The sequence below is a fragment of the Schistocerca piceifrons genome, chromosome 2 (genome assembly GCF_021461385.2).
Source record: "Schistocerca piceifrons isolate TAMUIC-IGC-003096 chromosome 2, iqSchPice1.1, whole genome shotgun sequence".
Taxonomy (NCBI): Eukaryota; Metazoa; Arthropoda; class Insecta; order Orthoptera; family Acrididae; genus Schistocerca; species Schistocerca piceifrons.
In genome coordinates this window covers 922,514,717-922,536,802 of record NC_060139.1, presented here as the reverse complement: position 1 = coordinate 922,536,802, position 22,086 = coordinate 922,514,717, and the positions used below count along the sequence as shown (strand labels likewise).

At 39.1% G+C, this 22,086-nt stretch overlaps 1 protein-coding gene across 1 annotated transcript in view; it reads left to right on the top strand.

Moving 5' to 3' along the window:
• LOC124775982 (odorant receptor Or2-like) overlaps positions 1-17,240 on the top strand; it is a 52,213-nt gene extending 34,973 nt beyond the window's left edge. The window contains exon 5 of the mRNA XM_047250823.1: positions 17,184-17,240. Coding sequence (XP_047106779.1) covers positions 17,184-17,240 — 57 coding nt within the window. The remainder of the gene's footprint in view (positions 1-17,183) is intronic.
• Positions 17,241-22,086: the final 4,846 nt, after the last annotated feature.

Genomic DNA, 22,086 nt, shown 5'->3' with positions numbered 1-22,086 from the left:
TAATAATATGGGCCTGTAATTTAGTGGATTACTGCTATGGTCTTTCTTGAATATTGACGTGACCTGGACAACTTTCAAGTATTTGGGTATGGATTTTTCGTCAAGCGAGCTGTTGTATGTGTTTGTTAAGTATGAAGCTATTGCGTCAGCATACTCTGGAAGGAACCTAATTGGTATACCGTCAACACCGGGAGACTTGCTTTTATTAAGTGATTTAGAGTTGATGTCCTGCTCCTCGACTATCTTCTTCTAAATTACTTTGGCAGCTGTTCTTCATTCGTCGTCTTTGGTGAAGGAATTTCGGAAGGCTGTGTTTAGTAATTCTGCTTTAGCAGCACTATCGTCGATTGTATTTCCATTGCTGTCGTGAAGAGAAGGCATTGATTGTATCTTGCAGCTACCATACTTTATATATGACCGGAATCTCTTTGAATTTTCTGCCAGGTTTCAAGACAAGGTTTCGTTGTGGAAATTATTATAGACGAACAGAAATGACACTTTTGTTGAAAGGCAATCATCTCAATGAAGTCATTGCGATTCATGAAGGTCCCAGGGATATTACAAAATGTGGGACTTGGTTCTTAAGAGTGTATGTGATCACAGCGAGCGGACGGGAGTGCATGCTCTGTTACGTGCTACCATGCTGGTCGCAATGTTGGTAAGCAGTTCTTATGGTAAGGCGTTGCACCGCGGTTGACAACAGCTAGGTTGCTGGTTCGTATGGACGTGTTGCAATGCACCTCCAACGCCTCCCACACGTGTTTTACGGGATTTAAGTCGAGCAAACGGGTAGACAGACCATTCACCGGAATTGTAACTAATAGATTTCAGCTATCAGTCGTCTTTTTGAAATTTTATTGGCAGATCTAGATTTCAGCTAGAAACTAGCCATTTCAGTGCACTATCATTTTTGATCAATGCATATAATGCCTGTTGGTCGGGCTTCATCCACTGTTCATTGATTCAATGAAGTATGGATGAAGCAGATCACTTACTTAAAATCTTATGTGTGAGTGTGAGGTACGTCTCTGGACTGTGCTCTGCGCGTTCAGACATGTCATGTGAGCATGTGTAGTGGGTGACAGAAAGGACACACATGTCTATACAACGAGGTAAATAGCCCACAAACCGGTGATTCAAAATGGTTCAGATAGCTCTGAGCACTATGGGACTTAACATCTTAGGTCATCAGTCCCCTAGAACTTAGAACTACTTAAACCTAACTAACCTAAGGACATCACACACATCCATGCCCGAGGCAGGATTCGAACCTGCGACCGTAGCGGTCACGCGGTTCCAGACTGAGGCGCCTAGAACCGCTCGGCCACTGCGGCCGGCACCGGTGATTCGCTCAACAATAAAAAAAAAACAATAGTTCAAGTTACATTCTGTACACTGATGTTAGCAACTGATGTTACACAACACCAGTTTCTATGCTTAGGAATATGACCTGATAATACACACTTATAACGCATGATTCAGGTGACCTAATAGTTCGTCACTACCAGGTTCTCGCGTATACTATTACTCTCTCCTCCAGAACGTCTGCTTATGGGTGAAATTTGGTGTTGTTTATTACTTATGGTTCAGATATGTGACATCATATACCACATTATTGTAGCTTTACAGCTAGTGTTTATATCATTTATTCAACCCATGAACTTCGTAATTTGGATACTGTCTGAGATTGGAAGCTATAGCACACCTTGTGCGTTTGTTCAAGAGTATTGGTCACTTTTTCACATTGTGAATGTGGTAGCCATTGCCTAGCATTCTGCAATAAGTGGTACTGATGTGTTATGTTATGGGGTATAATGTTGTCTTTATGCATGAGTTTTATTCCTCTCAGGTCTACACAAGCTTCTCTGATAATCGTGAATTTATGAACACTGATCAACCAAAGCACTGTCAGCACCTACCGAATAATCGTTACGTCCACCTTTGGCATGGATAACAGCGGCGACACATCATGGCATGGAAGCAGTGGGGCCTAGACAAGTAGCTGGAGGGAGCTGGCACCACATCTGTACACACAAGTCACAAAATTCCCACTAATTCTGGGGAGGGGGTGTTGAGGTCTGACGCCACATTCAACCACATCGCATATGTGTTCGACTGTGTTCAGATCTGGCGAGTTGGGGGGCCAACACATCAACTGGAACTCGCCTCTGTGTTCCTCGAACTACTCCATCACACGCCAGCCCTTGTAACATAATTGTCTTGAAGGGCTGTTCGTGATATGTACCCAGTGTACAATACTCCCTGGCTGTCTCGGTGCCTTGCATGAGCTCCACTGGACCCATGAATGCCGATGTGAATGTTACCTAGAGCATGATGGAGCCGCCGCCAGCTTGTCCCTATCCCACAGTACAGGTGTCAATGAGCTGTTACCCTGAAAGACAACAGATTCACACAATCCCATGGGCATGATGAAGATGGTAACAGGATTCATCGGACTATGTAATGTTCTGCAACTGAACCAAAGGTTAGTGTCGATGGTTACGTATCCACTTCCGTCATAATTGCTGATGTCATGGTGCTAACATTGGCACCTGCATGGGTTGTCTGCTGCAGAGGCCCATTGTTAGGAGTGTTCGATGCACTGTGTGTTCAGACGCACTTGTACTCCACCCAGCATTAAAGTCTGACGTTAGCTCTGCCACAGTTCGCCACCTGTCCTGTTTTACCTCTCTGCCCCCCAGCCCACGATGTCCGACATCTGTAATGAGGGGTGGATGCTCTAACAATACCACCACTTGCAAAGTAGGTTAGAAATCAGATTAATAATGTTGCTCACGCAGCATATGTTCGCTTTATCGGGCAACAACAAAGTTATTGACTGTGGATGGTATCGTCAGAATGGAAATAATGAAGTCACTGTAAAAAAGTCATTAATTTTGGCACTTATCTTGAATGGATTCCCACGTAGATTTCGTCGAAGTTGTTATGGCTCATCTTGTTGATTCTAGAGTGATTCCACTTTGACTGCTAGGAAGTCCAGATCTGTATTTTACCAATATTTGAAGACCTAACAAATGCGTTTTTCAAGAAATCCTCAATGATCAAACAAACCCAGATCAGAACAATGGAATGGTAGAAATAATTTTTGGCTTTGTGTTCACGATCCACATTTTTATTAAACTTCTTGTACATTCACATATACTCCTTCTTAATTGTCACATCATCAAGAAAACAGTTTTGTATCAATCTTCATATATTTAATTTTCACTTTAACCAAACACAAGACTTGACTGTTTTTTTACAAATCGAAATAACCACTTAACCTCTGCAAAGTGAAACAAAGACTGCTCTGTGCGCATTCGCGCCAAAACGGTTACAAGTAAGTCAAAGATTATGACAGTCTCACAGAAATGAATATACACAAGAACGATATCACTGTAATACATCGATACATCGGAGTACCTATACATTAATAAAACCAAATGTGAATATTGTCACAAAATTATGTCTGTTACTTCGCAGAAAAGTAGTACGATATTAGTGGTATCGAGAAATGGGGTTGGAGTACCGTAATGGTCACGTAAATAAAGAACCATTACAATGCCCAACCCCATAACGTCTGGATGTGGTTTCACCTTGGTTTCGCCAAGTATTGAAGACACTCAACACAGCAGTCCTCGAACACCCAACAAATCGTGCAGTTTCCAAAATGCTCGTGCCGAGAATCCAGGCCAACACAATCTTCCCTCGGTCAAACACAGATAGATCGCGCGCCTTCCCAATTCTACACGTGGTCAGCATGCTCACTGTTACTTCCTCCACCATGTGTGTTTCTGACCAGCAGCATTCCTCGCCAGATGACGCTGCTATCGCCTGGAAGGGTTTCTATAGATAGTAGGTCGGTTGGCGCAGTGTTCTGGCTGATCAGTGTTACTCCATCCTTAATGATAAAAGTCTGCATAGAACTTAGTCTTATTATACACAGAACTCATTTCTTTGTTGTGACTGGACTCTTGTGCAGTAAAGTGATAGCTATGAAAAATCCCCATAGCTGCCATTGCAAAATTTTGATTAATTTTGGTATATTATTTATCCTAAGTATATTTACTATACATATAAATCAGGGCATGATTAATAAAGTGACAACTGTGATGGATTATGACATTTGGGTGTACACAACAGAAGTCTCACATATGATGCGTCATTCTTCAAGAGGTAACGAATTCTGATTGTTACGATACGAAAACTAGTGTCCACTACCCACATACAGGCAATCTGGTAACAGAATTGTGTATTTTCCTGGCAAAAATCATATTAAATTGTGTTCCCTTGAGTCTTCTTTTTTTTAACACGAGATTACTGAAGTGTGATCTTACATGTATGAATCTGCTGTGGATTATTGCTTTCCAGTATGCTTTAATTCGATTCTGAAAGGTGTAGTATTCATCCCTAAGAGCTTCTGCTATGTTATAACCAGCGAGCGTGACACATGCGTATTCCGAATATCTCATTTGCCCCTGTTAAATCTAAAAAATTTAATTTTCGCATCGCTGTACTTATTTACAAATGTTAGTGGAACTGTGTAGTAATTGCCACTCAGACATTAGAAATTCTCACGTACTGCCTGCCTGGCAAGCATAAAATGATTTACCTTTATAGTAAAAAAAACAGTACTGAAGTTCTCAACCCATGTAAGGTTCTTTACTATGGTACAGAGAATGGTGTTTGTGAACGATTTACAAAATTAATAATGACCTCACCCATGAAAACGACCCTAAATTAATTTTGCTTTAATACGTTCAGTACTGTCTCTTTTCAAAGTCATATATTTATGTTCATGTGAAAGAGTACGCACGTGAGTACCACAATGGTAACAGTCATTAAGTCTATTCCTGTTAATGTAGTGGCTTCAACTGACTCATGAGTCCATTGCACTGGCAGGTCTTGTCGTTGATGGTACACACCAAATGACTAGCTTAAATAATTCTTGAAACGCAGTGTCACAGCTGTTGGTAAATGCCAGTAACTGTGTGATTTAAAAAATTTCTTATTAAATGTTACTAATTTTGTATATTAGTGTGGATGCAGTAAGTGTGTAAAATTTTGTACGTCAATACTTTTTGGTGACAGGCTTCCTAATTACTTCGATGCATGTTGTGTAAGACTAGATCTGCCACAATTCTTTTAAATTCTAGAACTGTCATGTCAGGAAGTACATGCATAGAAGATGCACGTGAAAGCTTATTGGCTGCAATAGTGGCTCTGAGGCTGCAATGTATTATATTTACTCTTGTTACCTTGGTCGGTGCTACACTTACCGTGTGCATGTGGTGCGTCTGTAGCACCTGCATGTGCTTCACTGTTAACCATCATGCACTGCCACTCCAATTGCTTCAATTCTAGAACTGTTGTGTCGTGAAGTATATGCCTGTGACATGACTATGCACAATGCTTAGTTTAAATAAAGTACAAAATAAACATGACGTCACACTGTTGCTAGTCCAATTTCGCTTTGTAAATTGGTTGAGGTATATATGCGGAAAAACGAATGAATTGTTTAAATGAAGTGAAACAACTGCTAACCTAATTCTCAGCATTATTGCAATAGGAAAGTTGCACTATTACAATACAATTTCAATTGTCTATACCTATGTGCAATGTTTCAATAGAATTGTGGAATTCTTTAAATCATTGTGGTGACTGGAGGATAATCTGGGTAATTTCCAAGCCTGTATGGCAATTGCTACAGCGCGAACCGTGCTTTCTGCCGTTTAAAGTGTACTTGTTAAATGATGGGTTACCATACACAATTAGCCATCCACTATCGACTATGCTGTGTCAATTGTTTTAACCCCCCCATGAACCATGGACCTTGCCGTTGGTGGGGAGGCTTGCGTGCCTCAGCGATACAGATAGCCGTACCGTAGGTGCAACCACAACGGAGGGGTATCTGTTGAGAGGCCAGACAAACGTGTGGTTCCTGAAGAGGGGCAGCAGCCTTTTCAGTAGTTGCAAGGGCAACAGTCTGGATGATTGATTGATCTGGCCTTGTAACAATAACCAAAACGGCCTTGCTGTATTGGTACTGCGAACGGCTGAAAGCAAGGGGAAACTACAGCCGTAATTTTTCCCGAGGGCATGCAGCTTTACTGTATGGTTAAATGATGATGGCGTCCTCTTGGTAAAATATTCCGGAGGTAAAATAGTCCCCCATTCGGATCTCCGGGCGGGGACTACTCAAGAGGATGTCGTTATCAGGAGAAAGAAAACTGGCGTTCTACGGATCGGAGCGTGGAATGTCAGATCCCTTAGTCGGGCAGGTAGGTTAGAAAATTTAAAAAAGGGAAATGGATAGGTTAAAGTTAGATATAGTGGGAATTAGTGAAGTTCGGTGGCAGGAGGAACAAGACTTCTGGTCAGGTGACTACAGGGTTATAAACACAAAATCAAATAGGGGTAATGCAGGAGTAGGTTTAATAATGAATAGGAAAATAGGAATGCGGGTAAGCTGCTACAAACAGCATAGTGAACGCATTATTGTGGCCAAGATAGATACGAACCCCACACCTCCTACAGTAGTACAAGTTTATATGCCAACTAGCTCTGCAGATGACGAAGAAATTGATGTATGATGAAATTAAAGAAATTATTCAGATATTGAAGGGAGACGAAAATTTAATAGTCATGGGTGACTGGAATTCGAGTGTAGGAAAAGGGAGAGAAGAAAACGTAGTAGGTGAATATGGATTGGGGCTAAGAAATGAAAGAGGAAGCCGCCTGGTAGAATTTTGCACAGAGCACAACATAATCATAGCTAACACTTGGTTTAAGAATCATGAAAGAAGGTTGTAGACATGGAAGAACCCTGGAGATACTAAAAGGTTCTGTGCCAAGTATCGTAGCCTACTCTCCTCACCAAAGTACAAAGGACAGATCCCCCCCCAGGAAGATACTACTCCTTTCCACCCAAGTTTCAGTGAAGTTCTTTACCTCCAACTTTATGATGCGAACGAGGAAAATATTTACTCGTAACCAACATATCTCTGAATGAATAACAAATTCATGCTATGAATGTGCTCAGACTGCACACCGTCAAAGCACAGAGTGTTCCATATGAACTTTACGTCTATGATCACGTATATTTCAGGAACGGGCATGGGTAGAAAAGCGTGGTTTGCGGCATTGTTCTCACAGACTTGAAGCTTTGCTTGATTTTGCTGCTTAACTAGTGACGAAAATGGCTCTCCCCAGCAAATGGTACAGTGTGTAGAATGGTTGTCAGAGACCACATCTGATGCCAGGCCAAAGCTCAAAGCATTTTCAATTGAGATTCTGACTCGCACCGACGATGACCCAGACTATCTTAGAAAGGCGATGTTCGCGAACGAAGCTCGCTTTCGTGTGTCGACGAAGGAAACAATGTGAGGATCTGGGACTCTGAGAACCCTCACTTTAGTTTAGAAATTGTGCGCATCATATAAACAAGGAAATGAAATAAGTAACACCTCAAGAAATTCTGTATCATGCACTGTCAAACTAAATTAACAAACGATCTGATAAAAAAAATATTATTGCATAAGCATACCACAATAACATAAATATAAGACAATACAAAATTCACTAAGCAGCAAAAAATACTCATCACCGAAACTTTCTATAGTAAACACCTCTTATCTCTCTACAGGATGGCATTACAATTTATTAAGCATTACGTTGTAATGGTTTCAAATAGATTATATAATGGTAAGACAGAGATTTAGGAACCAGGTTTTAAATTGTAAGACATTTCCAGGGGCAGATGTGGACTCTGACGACAATCTGTTGGTTATGACCTGTAGATTAAAACTGAAGAAACTGCAAAAATGTGGGAATTTAAGGAGATGGGACCTGGTTAAACTGAAAGAACCAGAGGCTTTACAGAGTTTCAGGGAGAGCGTTATGGAACAATTGACAGGAATGGGGGAAAGAAATACAGTAGAAGAAGAATGGGTAGCTTTGAGAGATGCAGTAGTGAAGGCAGCAGAGTATCAAGTAGGTAAAAAGACGAGGGCTAGTAGAAATCCTTGGGAAACAGAAGAAATATTGAATTTAATTGGTGAAAGGAGAAAATATAAAAATGCAGCAAATGAAGCAGGCAAAAAAGAATACAAACGTCTCAAAAATGAGATCGACAGGAAGTGCAAAATGGCTAAGCAGGGATGGCTAGAGGACAAATGTAAGGATGTAGAGGCTTATCTCACTAGGGGTAAGATAGATACTGCCTACAGGAAAATTAAAGAGACCTTTGGAGATAGGGGAACCACTTGTATGAACACCATGAGCTCAGATGGAAACCCAGTTCAAAGCAAAGAAGGGAAAGCAGAAAGGTGGAAGGAGTATATAGAGGGTCTATACAAGGGCAATGTACTTGAGGACAATATTATGGAAATGGAAGAGGATGTAGATGAAGATGAAATGGGAGATACGATATTGTGTGAAGAGTTTGACGGAGCACTGAAAGACCTGAGTCGAAACAAGGCCCCGGAGTAGACAACATTCCATTGGAACTACTGACGGCCTTGGGAGAGCCAGTCCTGACAAAACTCTACCATCTGATGAGCAAGATGTATGAGACTGGCGAAATTCCCTCAGACTTCAAGAAGAATATAATAATTCCAATCCCAAAGAAAGCAGGTGTTGACAGATGTGAAAATTACTGAACAATCAGTTTAATAAGCCACAGCTGCAAAATACTAAAACGAATTGTTTACAGACGAATGGAAAAACTAGTAGAAGCCGACCTCGGGGAAGATCAGTTTGGATTCCATAGAAACACTGCAACACGTGAGGCAATACTAACCTTACGACTTATCTTAGAAGAAAGATTAAGGAATGGCAAACCTACGTTTCTAGCATTTGTAGACTTAGAGAAAGCTTTTGACAATGTTGACTGAAATACTCTCTTTCAAATTCTAAAGGTGGCAGGGGTAAAATACAGGGAGTGAAAGGCTATTTACAATTTGTACAGAAACCAGATGGCAGTTATAAAAGTCGAGGGACATGAAGGGAAGCTGTGGTTGAGAAGGGAGTAAGACAGGGTTGTAGCCTCTCCCCGATGTATATTGAGCAAGCAGTAAAGGAAACAAAAGAAAAATTAGGAGTAGGTATTAAAATCAATGGAGAAGAAATAAAAACTTTGAGGTTCGCCGATGACATTGTAATTCTGTCAGAGGCAGCAAAGAACTTGGAAGAGCAGTTGAATGGAATGGACAATGTCTTGAAAGGAGGATATAAGATGAACATCAACAAAAGCAAAACGAGGATAATGGAATGTAGTCGAAATAAGTCGGGTGATGCTGCGGGAATTAGATTAGTAAATTAGACACTTAAAGTAATAAAGGAGTTTTGCTATTTGGGGAGCAAAATAACTGATGATGGTCGAAGTAGAGAGGATATAAAATGTAGACTGGCAATGGCAAGGAAAGCGTTTCTGAAGAAGAGAAATTTGTTAACATCGAGTATAGATTTAAGTGTCAGGAAGTCATTTCTGAAAGTGTTTGTATGGAGTGTAGCCATGTATGGAAGTGAAACATGGACGATAAATAGTTTGGACAAGAAGATAATAGAAGCTTTCGAAATGCGGTGCTACAGGAGAACGCTGAAGATTAGATGGGTAGGTAACATAACTAATGAGGAAGTATTGGATTGGGGAGAAGTTTGTGGCACAACTTGACCAGAAGAAGGGATCGGTTGGTAGGACATGTTCTGAGGCATCAAGGGATCACCAATTTAGTATTAGAGGGCAGCGTGGAGGGTAAAAATCGTAGAGGGAGACCAAGAGATGAATACACTAAGCAGATTCAGAAGGATGTAGGTTGCAGTAGGTACTGGGAGATGAAGAAGCTTGCACAGTATAGAGTAGCATGGAGAGCTGCATCAAACCAGTCTCAGGACTGAAGACCACAACAACAACAACAACAATTGTTTTTAAAGCGGAGGGCTGAGAAATAAATATAGGTGACTTGTCATCACTGAATTGTTTGAAGTGAGAACTCTACTAGCGTTTGAAACTCGAAATTGTTTACCGTAGGCGTCGGCTATGGATGTGGGGGTGTCTCGGTAATTTTTTAAACGTGGTTTATATGTGTTGTCGAAATTCACGGAAAACATTTGATATTTTTAGGGAAATGAAACATTCTTGGGGTTAACACCAGAACTTCCCGACTCCAGTGCCTATGAGAAGTTGACAGATGTGAAAGCAGTGGGAAATTAGGTCGCGATCTTGAGTTCTCCTTCGTATTTTCCTCTTCTCTAGCGTGCTTCTGTTTGTCACTCAGACACCTTTTTTGCGTCGTTACAGCATCTTAATTGTGTGGCGTTTGTAACTCACCATTTTCTCTTCGAACATATTTCAGACTTCTGTCACATGTGCAAGACCAGATGGATGTCTCCCGTAGCATAATACAGCCACCACCAGCCCGCTTGCGTGGAGTGGTGCGTGTTTCGAGTAATTATTCATCTGGATGACGGCCTGTCCCGGAATGATCGTCAGCCTAGTGTAAAAAGAAATGCGATTCTTACGATCATGCGACACATTTTAATTGAGCCGCGGTTCAATCTCGGTGGATGTTGATGTCAATCACATTGTCTGCCACACGTGGTTTCACTGTCCTTCAACTACTTTCCATAAGTGCCCACGACAGTAGCACGAGGACAACCGACCAATTTCGTCGCTTCTTAGATGTTCGTTCCCAGGTGCCAGGCCAAAACAATCTGCCTGTTGTCAGAGTCGCTTATGTCAATGGATTTTCCCTTTTTTGTTCCTTGTCGTTGCCAAAATGATTCACTTTCTGTATATGCTCCGCTCATAACACTATCTGATCAAAAGTATCCGGACAAACCTGTTTAATGCCGATTTCACCACTAGATGTCACGACGACAAAGGACGCGCCACTCTGAAGGAATGTGAGGGGTATTGTATTGCCAGTGGAGAAGTAGAAACAGCAGATTACGTTGGCCAGAGACCTCGGTGACTTAAAATGTGGACTGGGCAGTGGATGTTACCGGAGTAATAAATCCATCGGGGACAATGCAGCCTTTCTAAAGTTACCCAAGTCGACTATTGGTAATGTTATTGTGGACATAGAGGCCAGGCAGACCTTATATACTGATGGGCAGGGACCGTCGGGCACTGTGGACGATGGTTGTAGAAAATAGCTTGAAACTGATGGAAGATATCACTTGTAAGTTTCAAAGTACTACCAACAGTCCAGCTAGCAGAATGACTGTGCGCAGATAGAAAGAATGGAGTAAATAGTCGAGCAGGTCCTTGTAAGCAAAAGTTACTGCAGTCAGTACCTGAGGTTTGGCGAATGTAAGGAGAAGGTCAATGAACGGAAGAATATAGAAACAATGCACAAATCGCGGAAGTACTTACACTATAATCAAAGGAGAAAGAAATTTACTACTAAAACTTCTATGGTGCGAAACTGTAACACACAGCAATCAGTTTGCTACGAATATGTTCTTTATGGCCGGCCGCTGTGGCCGAGCGGATCTAGGCGCTTCAGTCTGGAACCGCGCGACCGCTACGGTCGCAGGTTCGAATCCTGCCTCGGGCATGGATGTGTGTGATGTCCTTAGGTTAGTTAGGTTTAAGTAGTTCTAAATTCTAGGGGACTGATGACCTCAGAAGTTAATTCCCATAGTGCTCAGAGCCATTTGAACCATTTTGTTCTTTATGGCTCTTGTAAGCATCAGAAAGTTTCCAAAAATATACATTTCATCAATCAGATATTCACTGACATTTGGCGGGACCGATTGTTTGAACGAGAATATTATCGCCAAAATTTCTGGAAAGCAGAAATGAAGTACGTTGCTGTCTAAATGGTACAAAGGCATTTCACGCAGCTCTCACAAACTTTTTACAATACACAATGTATCCTGCCACACCCATGTTTTGGTACGCTAGAGTGCGGAAGATGAACGTTGTAGCATCAGTTTATCCCTCTCAAAGCAGTGAAAACTGTTGAGCACCACCATGGCACATCTTCTACTTAAGGCAGCTTTCTTCCAAAAACTGGATCATCACGTAATGCAATATTTCACCTAGAATGTTAGTGCATGTGTCACATAACGTTTTACGTAAATTGTGTATTAAAATTACAGGTGAAAGACCAAATTAGACATGATGAGGTGATCAACTCTTTGGTATTACATAATATTTTTGTTCCATGTCTCCTAGCTTTCATTTTTGTTGATGTGTTACCTACGTGGACTGAAAAATTAGATCGGCGTTGAAAATGGCCACTCGTGTGAAGTAATTGTTTATTTCAAATACAATTAAAGCCTATGCAAAAAGTTGTTTCATAGAAAGACTGAATACTGGTTCTTGGAACGTAAAATGACTTTATGGCTCTGTGTATAATATTGTTTCTTTGTATAACTGCAGATCGTATTGATTAAACAAGATGTAAAAAAACTATGTGTTCCAAATATTTAGAGGAGATGTAAATAGAAACTTATGTGTGACAAAATGCCACAGCTGTAGCGTTTCTCCACAACTGATCTATGAATTTTGTGGTAGTGTTGATATTCAGACACAGTGTTGAAACATCTTTATGATGAATATTGTTTAAGAGATATTGCTGAGAATGTCGCCCATTACTTTAGTGACAACTGGCATCTGTGTGCTAATGATTGTCTAACACAATCAAAACAACATAGTGTATCACAAACAATGGCTGAGGCTTCAGTAAAACGAGCAAATATTTTGGGATGTCTTTTGGTGTCTCGTACACCAAACTCTTCACCTCCACCTCAAAATCGGGCGCTGATAACCTCGTTGTTGTGCGCCCTAAAACACTAATAATGATACACCTCAAAAAAATAAATTTATAGAAGTGAGGTCAGGAGAACATGGTGGCCACAGCACTGAACCACTGCTCCCAATATGACAACTGCGTATTACATTGCCTAAATATTCTGTTACGTCAGCAGCTTAGTGTGACTAGTCCCATGTTGGAACCATAATCATTGCCTAACTACTGGTGGTAAATTCTCCAGTATTTCCAGTTGTAGTTCTAGTAGTACTTCACAGTATGGTAATATACTCTGTTGAGCGTATTAGGCAGAAGATATGGACCACTCAGGTGGTCGTGCATAATATCCAGCAGTGTTATACAATTATTAGCTTGCAGATGCCATTTGTGCATTAATGGTGATGGATAATATTTTTAGCAACATCTCTAAAACAATATTTATCACGCAACAGTTTGAAAACCACCTCACCACTAGCGTCAAAACCCAATAGATTCCTAGAGGGGAAACGTTGCACTTGTGACATTATTCTTTACCTCCTCCAAACAATCCGTAATATTGTATACCAGCTGAGGAACATGGAATTGCCCAGGTATTTATTTATAACTGTGCCTGAGGCTTCATATGAGAGAAATTTACTTTTAACTTAAGTTTTGGAGTAGTGTAATTGGGGAAATGAATGAAGAGTTTGTTTGCTTCACTGACGTGGGAGACAGCATGAGGAGATAGCCATGCGAAGAGCAACTGACACTTCAGTCCATACCCACAACATGCTGCGTCTGGCCTTGTGCTTTGTTTATAGTTATGGCACAACGTCAAGTCACCGGGCATATGTGGGAATCGGGGTATAAAAACACGATCGTTTGCGCCATTTCCTGTCAAAATTTCGCTTCTATGATGTTACATCACACACAAATAGCTTAAAACTTCTCTGAATGAAGGCTTCTGAGGCGCGAAATAATGTTGTGCCTCACCTTTCGAAGGAGTTTCCAAAGATCGAGTTAAGGGGAGCCGGAGGTGCCTATGCTGCCCATGTTAAAATCACTAAGTTTGAGGAAGATTTATGAATAAACTACCAAATAGAAAAATTTGAATTTTTTTTACGTATAGAGTGGTTTAGTACTGCAGTTATGACAGAGGGATTTTGGAGTATCTTTTCTAGTTTCCTTCCAATTATTTTTTTTATTAATGACCCAAATTTTTTTACAAATAATTGCTTTATAATTAAACTGAAATGAAACTACTGAACATATTGCCAACAATGTAAGTTTGACCACTAGGAGTGCTGTATAAAAATTTCATCTCTCTAGCTTGAGTGGATTTTGAGAAAATGTTCCTTATATTCGAAAAATTCTAATTTACGGGAAATGGCTATCAAAGTTTCTCAATACATTCCTGCGCTGTAGGATGGATTATCAGGGTCTTCTTCTTCATCTTCCAAAAGCTTCCTCTTCTGTCTTCTTTTCTGGCCTGTTGTTCCATCATACTTCATATGCCTTTCTCTTCTTTCTGCTCCTCTTATCCTTTCTCCGTCAATATTTCTTAGTACAGTGTTCACCCCAGCTGTAAATCCTAATGCCTTCAGAACCTCACACTTCACACTGTTCTCTTGGTTGTAGGTTGCTATTGCATCATAAATGCCAAAGTGCAGTGTTTTTATGCTTACAAACACCCTTTTAGGAATCACTTTCCAAATCAAATTGTTTACGCTCTCATTAGAATTCTGCGTCTTTCCGTGTAGACATTTGTGTAACAATTCTGGCTGTGCTAAGTCATGAAAAATTGGTTTTATTGCATTTATCACAGCTGCTGGCAAATCATGTTTGTGATCATAGGCCTTTTTTGCATTATATTTGCACCAGGAATCTTTTGGGCTCAGGCTGTGTTGAGGGTACTCATTGGAAGTGGCAGTATGAAGGAACAATGCCCACACTGCTTTTCACATGTCACTAACATTACTAGTATTTTGCCTTATAGCATACCCATAGTATCTCTGTAGACATTCAATCACCTCATCAGTAAGCCTGCCTCTCCCTCCTATTGTCTTTCCAGCACTGAGCTTACTTCAACCCAAAGTTTGTTTGAGCCTTCGAAGCCATGCGCCCATACGCTTTTGCACATGCCCAATGCATTCCAACTTTTCAACTACAAATTCATTTCCATATGGTTTCAGTTCCTCTATAGTCTTGAAACCTTTGGAGTCACCATCCCCAAGGCAGTATTTGTACCTAACTTTGTATCTGGGAACTGAATGTTCAAAAATTTGTTTCACTTCATCCACTTCCATTGCTCCACTTGATCCACTAAAATTTGCCTCACAGGTTCCACTGTGCCCTCCTTTGATTTTATTTTTGCACCTACAATGTTTTGATAATATTGCAACATCTATCACTTTTGCACTATCACCACAAGTAGCAGTTACAACCACATTCAGGGATTTATGACCCCTCTTTTGCCAGGAACCATCTAATGCCACTACCAAATCCCTAGAACCACTGTTCATTTCTACAGATTCCTCCACTGCTTCCTTCATGGTTTTCAAAACCACATCTTCAACAGAGGATCCTACCAGTTCACAGTAGTACCCAAATTTGCTTGGAGGCGATGGCAAGTTCATAATACCACAAAACAGTTTACCAGCAGCAGACCCTTTTCCAATGGATCGAAGACCATACACAAGTCGAACATTCACATCAAACACTCTAGATCGTCCATTTTCACCAAAGAGACTGGCATGAGAATTGTAGAAAGTCACTTGATACTTGCAACATGCACAGATTATCTTCATCTCACAAGCTAAACCAAAGTGCTTTGTTATCTATAGTCCCACTCCTACACTTGAACACATTTTGCACAGAACACTTTCTTTCAGCACAGAAGATAATAATCCAATATTCAGTACTTCGTTAATATCATCACTGTCACTAACATATTCACGAAATCTGTCACTTCCAACAGTCAGCTTCTTGCTAGAAGATGTCACAGGGCTATGGCCGGCCATGTGTTGCTTAGCAGAAGAACGCACTGTTTCCGTAATTGTAGTATCGCAACTTGGTATTAGTGTTAATTTTCTTTTCCCTACGTTCTTCCTCTTCTTATATACATGGTTACTAAAACGTGGCATCGTAACCAGAACAACACTTTACACAAGAAGTATACTACCAACAACAGGCGCAACACTGAACTAATTCGAAACGGTAAACAGCAAAGAGACGATGTTCCGCGCTCTTAGCGCTTCATTTGTCACAGAAAACAATGTAGCCAACCCTTGCACACAAGCTGTATGCGTAACATAAGGCGCTGTATGTGTAACAGGCCGAGAAAAATCCCAAGCAGTTCGCCAGGAAGTCACGAGAGGGTATTAGATGCATTCAGCGGCCGCCCATTTCCTCTGCAGGCGTGGGGAAAAATGGTAATAACTCCACTTCTAGGGCGAGTAGAACAATAATTTAAAGTTTACATTAAAGAGGAATGTTCCAATTAATTTTTGGTAGCAAAAAAAATCGTAATTTTTTGGATTTGACCACCTCCGGCTCCCCTTAAAGCCTAATGTTCTCGAGCTACACCAACTCTCGGCTCACAGTTTTCATTGGATTCTTGAGAATGCATAGTCCTCAGTCTTTTAGCCATTCTGGTGTGTTCAGAAAAACTCGACCATTTTCTAGACGCTTTTATTTGTAAACAAAACGAAATCAAAATATGATGAGTAGGCACCCAAATCACGAAGCAAACTTAATAAATTAGGTTTTCTAGCAAATAATATTTACAAAGTCTAGGGAAAGAAACAAAACAATTTCGTTAAGTTTTCAACACACAAAAAGAAATCAGTAAATCCATATATCCTAGCCAAGTAAATTTTCTGTTAGTGTGTATTCGTTAAGATAAGACTGCGGCATTTAATTCTGTCACTGGCGTAAATTTCCGCAAATACTCCTGTCGCTACGTTAAAAAAAAAAAAAAAATTAACAGCGTAATCTAGTGGTTCTTCGGTGCAATACTAAACCAACAACGTCATCTATTAGTTCTTTGATGTACTATGCCGTGATTTGTAATCCTTAAGCATCTGAAATACTAAGCTGAGCAGATGGAGTTAGACAAAATTTTAAATTAAGATATCTTTTTTTCCGTGTTGAGATTTTGATTAAATAAAGCCAATACGTCGACCCAAGCCACGCTCACGTTAACCGTGAAAAACTCATAAAAATTCGTCTAGTGATTTTGGAGATTAGCTTGTTGAAACAGACAGACAGACACAACGGTTTTACAGTTTTATTATTAGTACAGCGATAGTAGTTTTACAAGCTGTATAAACAGATAGAGCTGTGTCAACGTTGTGTTGTACTATAGTGATGTGATCAACAAACGAAAACGGACCTGGAATAAAAAACTTACTTTGGTGTATGACCTGTGCTGTTGTGTTGCAGCTGATGAAAGCCTCCTACTCGTACTACACGTTGCTGAGGCAACTGGACAGCAACTGAGTCACATGGCCATAGGTCTCCAGTTGACCAAGTGGAGCAGGAAGAATGGCACAACCAAAATGCTAACTGAACATCCTTCACAAAGCACCCAGCGATATGCAGAACGTTTGGTCCAACTTGTAGCTGACTCTGTGACGATCGTAAGCCAGTCTAACAACCTCAACCAGAGCTCACTGCAAGACGGGATGACAGGATGAATCACACGCTGCAAGACGGGAAATAAACATGGCAGCAGAGTGTCTTGCGTTGGCCACTCTGACGTCTATGAGCTGAATTTCTAAAATTAAAATGACATTATAACACTGAAAACTTTGACGAAACGTATTTCATTTACATCTATAGAATTCCAATTCATTAATGAAAACCGCCTCATCATTTCTTTAGCTAGTTGGTCAGTCATGAACATTCTGTAAATAAATTTGAAAAAAGCTGAATTTATATACTTAAACAGGTCACAGCTGACTTTCTTCCCTGTCCTTATGTAACTTAATGTGTGCTAAACCTTGAGTCACCATAATATCAAGAAGATGTTTAACTGTTACCTTATTCAATTGTGTTTTGAGATGGGATTCGTTTGTTTAGTGCTTTGAGCCTAGCCACTTTCCATTTTGCTCCACTAAAAACTGTTAACATTAGATTTCATAAAAAATAGTTCAGAGTTGTTCTATAACATTGTTTAAATAGACAGTATATTTTGTAGTTCGAATAAAGTTACACATGAAGAATGTTTTCATTATTTCAGACCTACAGTCACATCAATTACTCTTATTCTGAACATAACACCATTATTACCGGTATAATTCATCCACCATAAAACACTACTTTGCCATTTAAATCATCAATGTCATTTAATTAAGCCACAACTGGCATTCATTTAGTCTCCTTGCAGCTTTCATAGTATCACTTTTAGCATTGCTCAATAACATTTCTATAAACACTCAAATAATAGGTTTTATTCATAACGACTTGTAAAATGGTTAAAAGGACGTGATTTAGAGGACCAGCTTCAGTTCCTTATTGAATATTTCTGGCATAATTGGTGCCACTGAAAATGTCAGTGAAAACTTCGTGAAGTTCTTTTTGTTACCATATATATATTGAAATTCTGGAAGTTTTCCTTAGTAGTAGCTTTATTCATCCATAGAGCTCTTTTTACAAGGATATAGGACATGTCAAAGTATTTAAAAGTACAGTCCAATTTAAATTGAGCTAATTCGTATACACATACATTCACAGACTTCTAGTTAGAAACAATCATTAGATTTACTTTTGGTATGCAATAATTTTTTTTACAAATAACTTATTAAATAATGTAATGCCACACTGTTCACTCATGTCTCTCTATCAGTCACTGCACACCCTATACACACATTGTTTCATAACACTGCACTCACTAAACACACACACACACACACACACACACACACACACACACACACACACATACACATACACACACACACACACTGGTGCTCTCTGGGCCATTTTCTGTACCACAGCTTCACATTTGCTATCCTGAAAAACTGAGTCAGCATACGTCTATAATGAGTGAGACGTTGAGTTCAGAAAGAGGAAGAGGTGTTAGTATTGTGCAATGCATAGCTTGGGGTTTTTCTAGAAAAGGAAAAAAAACGTAGTGTGAAGGTGTTATGTGGAATGTTGGATGTATTTGTATAACATTTCTTTTTTACCAAAGCCCTGCGCTGTTTTATCTAAGTAAACCTTCAGTGTATAAAATGTATTGATAACATTTACGTTTTAGCTGCCTTTTTAAATAAGTATATTTTTGCAATATCTTTTATCTCTTTCGGTAATTTATTGTATAGTTTTATTCCTTGATAGAAAATGCTGTTTTGAGTTTTATGTTTATTTTTTCTTGGCAAAATGTAAGTAACTTCTTAACGAACGGTTATTTTTGAACAAACAGAACACATTAATGAATGCTGGATAATCTAGTACAAAACGTTTTGTGTGCTAAATCGAGAAAATACTGAGTTTCATAATTTCGATTTAACACAGGCATATACAAACATTTTAATGAATTTTACATTGTGAGAGCGATTCTATGAGCATGCTAATGTAACAGTCCCCCAATTTATCACTCAGCTTGCGAGAATTATGCTAATGTAAAATATTGTTTACAACTTAGCTCTTACTATCAAACTCTACATTGTAAGCTGGAATCCCATTCCTAGAATATAGCATTGGCAGTTTTTGAAAACCATTTTCATGCAAAGCTAAATGAATTAAATATTAACTGTGGTTTACAACTAGTGATAATTCAGATTCTTTGTTTATCTCGAATTTCTTATCTTATGCCATGAACGAGAGAGCAGTTACAGAAGACTATAAATTGTCGTTTGAAAATATAGGTCACTAGAACTATTTTGTCTGTTAAATGAGAATAAGAATAAGGCTGTATGAATCACCCAACCAGCACTGGCAATTCTACCGTATTCTCTATATGCAGAAAGTATGTTGACAACAACCTGTCGTTTTTACAGCGTTTAAATGACAAATAGAAACAACTTTCAAACCAATAGTGTGGTAATTGCTTCGGTAAAGAAACGTCTAGCATGAAATTGTTTCTGTTTCTGAGAAGTCTTCCAATAAGTAGGGGTTGCTTTAGTTTAATTAAGAACTATAATGTTTTATAACCAATGATGTAATCTAAGAGCACTTAAGGACTACTTAAATGCATGATTAAATACACATACATACTAACTACACTGATGCCCAAATCTGAAAGTTGGGTCCTCATTCAAATAGAAGACTTCGCATTGAAATCAAGTTCCTTACGAACACGAGTGTACAGCTAGAACCGAACTGACCTCCTGGAGAGGGAGTGCAGCTACTTGTAGAAACATCTAATCTTACAGTACACTGGTATATACACAAATGTAAGAAATTCCAGAATATACAAATATTACACGGAAGATATTCCAAAAACCTTCCAGAGATAGTAAATACTAAATCACAAATAATTTAATTTCGTTCATTATAATCGATGTTTTTAGAAAGCCGGCAACTGTGTCTTTCATTATCTAAATAACTTAAAATTGCGCCGGTTATTTATTTTTCACGCTTAGCACAACAGGTTTTCAGAATTTATTTCATTTTCAAGTGTATTTGCGTAGGTAATAACGTCTCTTATGTTTGTATGTGTGTGACATTCTGTGAAATGAAGGAGGCAGAATACTGTATAACTTCAAAAAGACATCGAAAGTGCAAGGGAAGCATAAAATCACACGTGCAAACATCACAAAAAAGATTGATGTAAACAAATGCACCTTCTGATCTTACTCCAACTGCAGTTCTACTTAAAATACCTCTCTTTACGAGGGATCCATTGTAGCATGGAAGTGATATAATTTTTGCAATGGAATACTTAGCTTTGAACCATCGATTCTGCTCCATCAATAACGTCCATTACGGAATGTATATTCCAGATTACCTTGGATTTCGGACGTGATGAAAACTTGGATGTTAAAGACATATTTTCCAACACACTGATGATATTTTTAACATCAGATATACCTTCCGAAAATATTTAGAAAGATGTTCACATATAAACCGTTTTCTACCAATATAACTGATAAAACAGCAACAATTACAGACTATGCGTCATTACACTGGCTAAACTGCAACTGACTTCAAATGCACCACTCAATATATACCTTTATCCTAACAACGTGTGTTCTTTAGCCTGTTGTCAAAAACAATTACATTTACTGATTTGTTTGAATAGTTTTAAAGACAAAAAATGATGATTCATTCCGAATACATTTCTAAATATTTTTCTTTTGACTTTTGTTTGGAAATTTGGTTATCACGTTACAGTAACAATACCTATCGTGAAATCATTAATTACATCTTGATTTCACATTGGATTTATCCCTAACATTAATTGAGGTACAGTACAAAATGCGAATATGTAATTTCTTGTTACAATTCTATGTGATAACTTTGTAGTATCAAAATGACTGAAAAGCAATAGCATTTACATCAGAAAGTTCGAGAACTGATATCAGAAAAGTTAATTACAACTGAGGTAATTGGTCTTTCGTCATTGACACGATACATGAAGTGCACAAATCACGTTAAATTCATCATATAACTGATGTTCCAAAAATCTCTTTTTATGTAAGTCGAAATTTACGAATTTTTTAAATTAATTATTAGTTTAATTACAACATAGATATTGTATGGGAATGTAATGCAATCATGGGAATAAAATTGTAAATGTCACTGAATTTTGCGGCGGTATGTTAATTCACAACACCCCATTTCCTAACTAAGTACAGCTTTCTGTTAATTACAGTCTAATGATCTTAAATAGTATTAATGTTGTTAATTCGGTATATAAGTGAACCACACAGTTTAATTTGCTGCTGGAAAATAGGAAAAACCATACTTTCTAACTTATGTCCATTACATATTATGGAATGGGTAATTTACAATCTGATAAACTTTTAGTTGTTTCGAAACATTCGTTAACTACCATATAACTAGTCCCAATACAACCTAAAAATGAGAATAAATTATCGAAATGTGTAGCGCTAAACACGAAAGAATAAGTAACTGCTGTCGATTTTCATTACTTGAATCACAGACGCTGGAAAGTTTTGGAAAATTGTGGTAAATTCTATGGGACCAAACTGCTAAGGTCATCGGTCGTCGGTCATCGGTCCCTAACCTTACACACTACTTACTCTAATTTCAACTAACTTACGCTAAGGACAACACACACACCGATACCCGAGGGAGGACTCGGACCTCCGACGGGGGGAGCCGCGCAAACAGTGGCAATATGCCTGAGAGCGCGGCTACGCCGCCTGGCTTTCAG